Raw genomic sequence first — 7,802 nt, forward strand, 5'->3', positions numbered from 1 at the left:
CTTGATCTTCTCCAGCCGGCTCTTTTCTGATCGGAGGTTCTCTCTTTTGCAGGAAATAATGAACGGTAACCTCGAAAGGGAGACGTACATCGGGCACGAGGCCCAACACATGAGGGGGGTCCTGGCCCTGAAGCGTCCCATTAAGAACGGGATCATTCGGAACTGGGATGAAATGGAGAAGGTAAAGCGAGACGGAAAACCAGCGCTGTGACGTCGCTGGATGTTCACGCTACAACTGAGCGAGAACAATCGGACTATTCTAAATGTTATTGGTTTCATTTATTGACAAAATACTGAAAACGATTTAAAAATAATGTCCGCCCAAGCTCTGTTGAAAAAAAAGAAGTGTTGGCTAAAATGTTGGTGACATTCTTATGTAAACAAACATGGACGTCAACAAAACTGGGCAACGTTGAGGGAGACAACATTATCGTGGTAATCTCTATTATACGATAAGTCTTTAATGTAAATATAATCGTTCATGTCCATATATTGTACGATAAATTGTTATCGTAAATTGTTTTTATCTAGGTCATGTCCGTATGTCGTACAATAAATCATCGGTCATGTTCATATATCGTAGGATAAATCTTGAACGTAAAAATTATTGCGGTCATGTCCATTTATCGTATGATAAATCTCGAAATTCCAAATTATCGTGGTTGTTTATATATCGTACGATAAATCATTGAGGTCATTTTCGTACATCGTACGATAAATCTACAATGTTAAAATGTTCAAGATCATGTCCATATATTGTACGATAAATCCCGAACATAAAAAATTATCGAGGTCATGTCGTATATAGTGCGATAAATCTTGAACATAATTATCGAGATAATTGCCGTATATCGTACGATTAATCTTGAACATTAAAATTATTGAGGTTATGTCCATATATCGTAAATATGATCATGGTCATGTCCATATGTCGTATGATAAATCATCGAGTTCATGTCCATATACAGTACGATCAATTTTGATCGTAAAAATAATCAGTCATGTCCATATATCGTACGCTAAGTCGTTAACGTAAATATCGTACGCTAAGCCTATAAGACATAATGTATGATCGTTCCCTCTTTACAGACTTTTCCTGCTTCTTTTAAATATAACAAATGTATAAATGCTAGCGCTGCATTCACCGGATCTTTTTAAATCTAATTATCTCTCCTTTTTATAGATTTGGCATCACACGTTCCAGCGGCTGTGCGTGGATCCGGACGATCACCCCGTCCTGCTGACCGAGGCGGCCATGAACCCGTCGGAGAACCGCCAGCGCATGGTGGAGATCATGTTCGAGTGCTTCAACGTCCCCTTCACCTACGTGGCCATGCAGGCGGTGCTGGCGCTCTACGCCGCCGGCAGGTCAACGGGTAACTCGGCCAATCGACGCGTCTCATTTCTGCATTTCTCTCGTGCATTATGTTGTTTTTTTGGGATCGGTAAAAAAAACGTGAGTATTTCTCTTGGTGCATCTGGTTGAAGGTGTGGTGTTTGACTCCGGAGACGGCGTGAGCCACAGCGTGCCCGTGTTCGAGGGCTACTGTCTACCGCACGGCGTGCAGCGCTTCCCTCTGGCGGGCGCCGACGTTACGCTTCATCTGAAAAAGGTTTTTGTTTTATTTTGTATTTTTTTATTTATGACCTGTGATGTCGTCTAAGGAGGGTGGAGACCCGGGGGTCAGGCCAGAAGTTTGTTTGTCATGTCATCTATCTTACGATAAATCGAGGTCATGTCTGTATGTTGTACGATAAATTATCGAGGTCATGTCCATATATTGTACGATAAGTCATTGAGGTCATGTCCATATATCGTACGATAAATCATCAAGGTCATGTCCATATATCGTACGATAAATCGAGGTCATGTTCATATATCGTACGATAAATCATCGAGGTCGCGTCCATATATCGTACCATAAATCGAGGTCATGTCTGTATATCGTACGATAAATCATTGAGGTCATGTCCATATATCGTACGATAAATCATTGAGGTCATGTCCATATATCGTACGATAAATCATGGAGATCATGTCCATATATCGTACGATAAGTCATTGAGGTCATGTCCATATATCGTACGATAAATCATGGAGATCATGTCCATATATCGTACGATAAGTCATTGAGGTCATGTCCATATATCGTACGATAAATCATGGAGATCATGTCCATATATCGTACGATAAGTCATTGAGGTCATGTCCATATATCGTATGATAAATCATGGAGATCATGTCCATATATCGTACGATAAGTCATTGAGGTCATGTCTACAGTATATATCGTACGATAAAAGACAAGCGTTTTTTATCAGATGTCACCTCCAGACTTTCAGACAAGCAAATTAAGTTTAGTTCTGTCTTACATCAGAATTCCTTTAAAATAATAAATGTCAAGGCACTAACTCGGACTATCGGATTGTACCAATAATTTCGTTTTAAAAGCATTGGACTGCAGGCGTGACTGTTTCTGGGCGTTGCTGTGTCTTTAAAGCTTCTGCAGGAGCGAGGCGTGTGCATGCGCACAACGGCTGAGATGGAGATCGTGAGGGAGATGAAGGAGAGCTGCTGCCGCGTTGCCGTGGACTACGAAGCCGAGCTGAGGCGGGGGGGCGCGTCCTGCGGAGAGATGCATTACAGCATGCCGGACGGACAGGTCGTCACCCTCGGCACGGAGAGGTTCAGGTAACTGACCAATGGGAGAGGAGGCCTTTCAACATTGGGAGGATGGACTTCTGCTGATAACCCACCGACTCAAAATGGATCTACACCACGCAGGGCCCCTGAGATTCTCTTTAAACCCGAGCTGATTGGACGGGACCATTACGGGATGCACGAGAGCGTCTTCAAGTCCATCCTCGGCTCGGACGTCGACCTGCGGCGCTGCTTCCTGGGAAATATCGTGCTGTCGGGTAACCGTAGTTTCTCGTTTAAGCTGTGGCAGTAAATCTTTCCAGTTCATGTTAACTGACTGTAATTACCTTTTTTAAAATGTTTTTATTTTTATTAGTCAGGTGGTCATTATATATATATTTTTATAAAATATATATTTATTCATTCATTTTTAAACTTTGTTTTTTTACATTTATTTATTCATTTTTTTATTTTTTTTATTTTTACATTTATTTATTCATTTATATAATAATACATATATTTATTATTTTTATATATATATTAATACATTTTTACATTTATTTATTTTATATATATTTCTTTTATTTATTTATTTATCTATAGGGGGGAACACTCTGCTGCCGGGCCTGCCCGAGCGCCTCCAGGCTGAAATCGGAGGCCTCGTCCCCGCCGACGCGAGGGCGAGCGTCCGCGTCACCGGCCCGGAGGACCGAGACTTCTCGGTGTGGCGCGGCGGCGCGGTGCTCGCCAACCTGCCCGCCTTCGGCGCCGCGTGGATCAGTCGGGAAGAATACGAGGAGCACGGGCCGCAGATCGTCTTCAGGAAGTGCTTCTGAGTCGTGTGACTGTTTCCACGAGTGCAATATAAATGTGGATCGGACGGAGCCATAAGACCCTTTCTTTAAATATACATTTGTCTTTTTACGTGTTGAAGTCGGTTTCACCCTAGTCTTCGACTGAGATCCACCAACGCTCCATGGAGGAAGTTGGTGTTTATGTCCGTGAAATTCCCGCCAGTTGATGATGCCCCTCCCCGAGAATCGTTTACCATTTATTTTTTTAAATGTGTCTTCCCATTTTGGGAAAGTATTTCTGTGTCTTGAAGTTCTGCTCGTGGTTTATGGGACGAGAATTGAAGCTGGCCTTTGATCAACGTCAACTTTATAGCCAGAATGAGCAGCATAAGTTATATATTAATCTAATATCAAATTTATGATTTATATTTATACAACAATTTAAAGTAAATGTGTGTTTATGTGAAACATGGTGAAAGTTTGGATTCATTTTGGAGCTATGATTTTTTGAATGTTATTATAGCAGCATAATCATTTCTATTGTTTAGTGCCACTGTTAGGAAAAATATTAATACAAATAGTTCCCATGTTATCAATATAACAATATTTTTGGAAAATAATTGATGACCTACTTATACATATTACGACTTGTTTTTACCTCCTATAATATAGGATATATATATGTTGTAATTTTACAATATTTTTTTTACTTATTGTAAAATTCGTTCTTTTGTCAAAGTATTTATTCTTTTGTTTCTCTTGGCTTTGGCTCTGACAATATTTTTAAAGTAAAATGTCCGCAAACTCAAAATCGTATCTATAGAAGTTAACTTTTCCTATCGGTGGCCCTAAAACTCCCAAAAATGTAATCTGACACGTCCGTTTCCTGCTGCTGCAGCAACATGAACGGGAGGGGAGAACGGGAGCCTTCTTGGGCTGAGGAGTCATGCGTCGCTGCTGGTTATTTCCTTCACTTGAGTGAACGTTTGGTTTTGGGAAGGTTGGCATACAGCTGGAGAAGAGATGAAGAAGAAGCAGTGCATGGAGGAAGATGTTCCGTAATGGTCTGGTTCTGCCTCTCTAATAGATGATCAATGTACTGTTGCAGGTAACGTGTTTCTGGAATATTTTATTATTTGAGTGCAGTGACTTGCCACTAGTTGTTTATTTCTAAATTATCTTCTGATCTGAGAACAGTGGATGTGTGTGTTTTATATTTTTTCATCTTTATTTTTATATTTGCACAGTAGTGTTGATTTATTTAGATTTTTTGATAGGCGTTCCAAAGGTGCCAAAACTGCTGCATTCACCTCAATGCTAGTTATTCTGAAAACTCCACTTTGCCAACCGGTTGTATTTATACTTCCTCATTTGTGTGAATGTTTTGCATGAGAGATTTGTTTTTTGCATGTACTTTCTTTTTGTCTTTTGCATGTACTTCCTTTTTGTTGTTTTGCATGTTTTTTTTCTTGGGGGGGGGGGCTTGTCATGTGACCTTAAGTTCAGCTCTCGAGTGGAAACCAGCGTGACATGTGACTTATCTCTGCTTCTGCCCGTACGCCATACCCTAGAACTCGCCAGTGTGATGTGTTCACTGTCTCTGCCTCCTAAACGTATTCTGTTACAGCCTGGACTGAGTCTGGCAATGTTTCACCCAAACCATGATATTTATGTCATGTCTATTTTTTGTTTTTTAATAATAAAAGTTTTAACCGTCAATACTTTTGCGTTTTCTGAATTTGTTCTACAGGCGTACGTGTTGTGGTGACTACGCACTGGTCTGACTTTCTTTGTGGAATTAAATGTATGCTTAAGCGCTTCTCATCTCCCGCTTCCTGAAAGGCGCCCATCCAGCGCCCTGGTTCTCGCTTCCCAATAGGCTCCACTACAACCCCCCCCCCCTCTGATTCCCGTTCTCCAGAAGCGCCACTGCACCCCCCTGTTCCCATTTGCCGCAGGCGCCAGTACAGCCCCCTGATTCCAGCTTTCTGAAAGGCGCCACTACAGCCTCTAGTTGGTTTATTCCCAAGATGATGGAGAGCGATGTCGGGGCCTACTTGACGGCCTTTGAGCGTACAGCTAAGAGAGAAGGCTGGCCCAACGTTGCCTGGGCAGACCTGGCCGAGCCCTTCCTACTTGGGCCGGCACAGCAGGCTTACCTCGATCTCCCTACAGCCCAGTTGAAGGAAGAGCTCAGAGGTTCCATGACTGGAGGTTTAAACCAGAGTTGCCAGCACAGGCTCAAATGTATGACCTTGGCTGAGTAACCAAAGCTTGACCTCAGACCCAGAGAAACTTGGTCTTGGAGAGGATCATGATGGACAAATACATCCGGTCTCTACCATGTGAGACCAAGAAAATCACCAGTCAGCAGAATCTCGCCAGTCAAGATGAACTGGTTAGCCCGGTGGATAGCCAGAGGGTTACGATCAAAACTATTGCGATCAACACGAGTGGAACCGGAAATCTAGTGAAGAAGTGCCCAAGACTAGGAGGACACATGAACTGGAGGGTTCAAGACGGAGGCAACCTCCTTCAAGTAATGTCAGGCTGTGCTTTCAGTGTGGAGAGCCAGGCCACATATCCTGGGACTGTCCTGGGAAGAATCAACCGATGCCCACGACGGATCCTCAGGCGCAAGACCATGTTACGTGCTCGACTCCTGCTGGGTTCAGGAAACCTCTCCAGCCCATATGACCCCGGTCAAAATAGATGGGACAGATACACAAGCACTGGTCGACCCTGGCAGTGTGGTGTCCCTCGTCCAACCCCATCTTCTGGAACCATCCGGGTCTGGCAAAATGGAGCTGGTGTCCTGCGTCCACTAATCACACGTTTTTGGCTTCCTGGCAAGGACCCTACGAGGTGACAGAAAAGGTTGGCCCAATCAACTACAAGGTACTTCAGCCCGGGAGACGCAAAACTTCCCAAATCTACCATGTTAACCTGCTGAAAGGGTGGTACAGCCGAGATGCCCTCCTGTTTTGTGTTTCCCCTGATGTGTTTCCTTCTCCAGACTGAAGTTTCGGAAGTAGCATATGGCCCTGGCTTGTCAAAAGCACAGCTACATCAAACGAGGGAACGGGTGCAGCAGAATTTGGATGTTTTTTACGACCTGGCGCACATCCTTCATAGAACATCACATTGACACAGAACCAGGCAAGAAGGTAAAATTACGACCCTACAGGATGCCTGAAGCCAGAAGGGCAGCCATTGAGCAAGAGGTCCAAAAAATGTTGGCTCTTTGGGTGATAGAAGAATCCTACAGTGAGTGGACCAATCCAGTTGTCCTGGTCCCTAAACCAGACAACTCCAACAGGTTCTGTAATGACTTTAGCAAATTAAATGGCATTTCAAAGTTTGATGCTTATCCTATGCCCAGGGTAGATGAGTTGATCTTCCGCCTTGGGGAAGACCGTTTCGTCAGCACCCTGGACCTGACGAAGGGAAATTGGCAGGTACCCCTGGTGAAGACCTCAAGGAAAAAGACGGCCTTCTCCACTCCATCACGGCTGTATCACTACACTGTGCTGCCCTTCGGTCTGCATGGAGCCCCAGCCATGTTCCAAAGACTGATGGACAGGGTCCTGAAGCCGCATCGTGAGCATGCAGCTGCATATCTAGATGACGTGGTAATTCACAGTCACTCCTGGGACAGCCATCTGGTAAGGCTGTCAGCAGTCCTGGAAGCTCTCCGCAAGGCCGGCTTGACGGCAAACCCCAAGAAATGCAAGCTTGGTCTGGAAGAAGCAGAATATCTGGGCTACACGATCGGGAGGGGCAACATGAGGCCACAAGATCGCAAGGTCCATGCGATCCAGGCCTGGCCACGGCCGTCCACAAAGGCCCAGGTAAAGACCTTTTTAGGTTTGACTTCGTACTATAGTCGCTTCATCCCAAACTTTTCTGCTGTAGCATCTCCCCTCACAGACTTAACCAAGGCCTCCATGCCACTCAAAATTAAGTGGACGGAAGAAGCTGAACAGGCTTTCCAGGGCCTAAAGGGGGCCCTCAGTTCACAGCTAGTATTGTTGACCCCAGACTTCAGCCGGGAGATGATTGGTCAAACGGATGCATCAAAGGTGGGCATAGGGGCAGTACTCTCCCAGGAAGTTCAAGATGAAGAGCATCCCATCATCTACATAAGTCGGAAACTCAACCCAAGGGAACAAGGGTATGCTACAGTCGAAAAAGGAAGCTCTCGCCATTAAATGAGCACTGGAGCGCCTTCGGTATTACAATAACTGATGCATTTAAAGGCAGTTTTAAACTGATAAACTCATCTCTCCTGTTACACCAGTGAACCCGTCAGTTATTTTGTTCTTTAAACCCAAACTACAATCTTTGCCTTCCTGTGAAGACGGAAG

The 7,802-nt window shown here is 44.2% G+C and overlaps 1 protein-coding gene across 1 annotated transcript; it reads left to right on the forward strand.

Moving 5' to 3' along the window:
• Nucleotides 1-58: 58 nt before the first annotated feature.
• Nucleotides 59-5,154, forward strand: LOC130202995 (actin, clone 302-like). The gene is made up of 6 exons (XM_056428894.1): nt 59-181; nt 1,184-1,376; nt 1,462-1,613; nt 2,502-2,692; nt 2,786-2,919; nt 3,245-5,154. Exons 1-6 carry the CDS (start codon nt 59-61, stop codon nt 3,475-3,477), a joined length of 1,026 nt encoding a protein of 341 aa, XP_056284869.1. The 3' UTR covers nt 3,478-5,154.
• Nucleotides 5,155-7,802: the final 2,648 nt, after the last annotated feature.

The sequence above is a fragment of the Pseudoliparis swirei genome, chromosome 12, assembly GCF_029220125.1.
Source record: "Pseudoliparis swirei isolate HS2019 ecotype Mariana Trench chromosome 12, NWPU_hadal_v1, whole genome shotgun sequence".
NCBI lineage: Eukaryota > Metazoa > Chordata > Actinopteri > Perciformes > Liparidae > Pseudoliparis > Pseudoliparis swirei.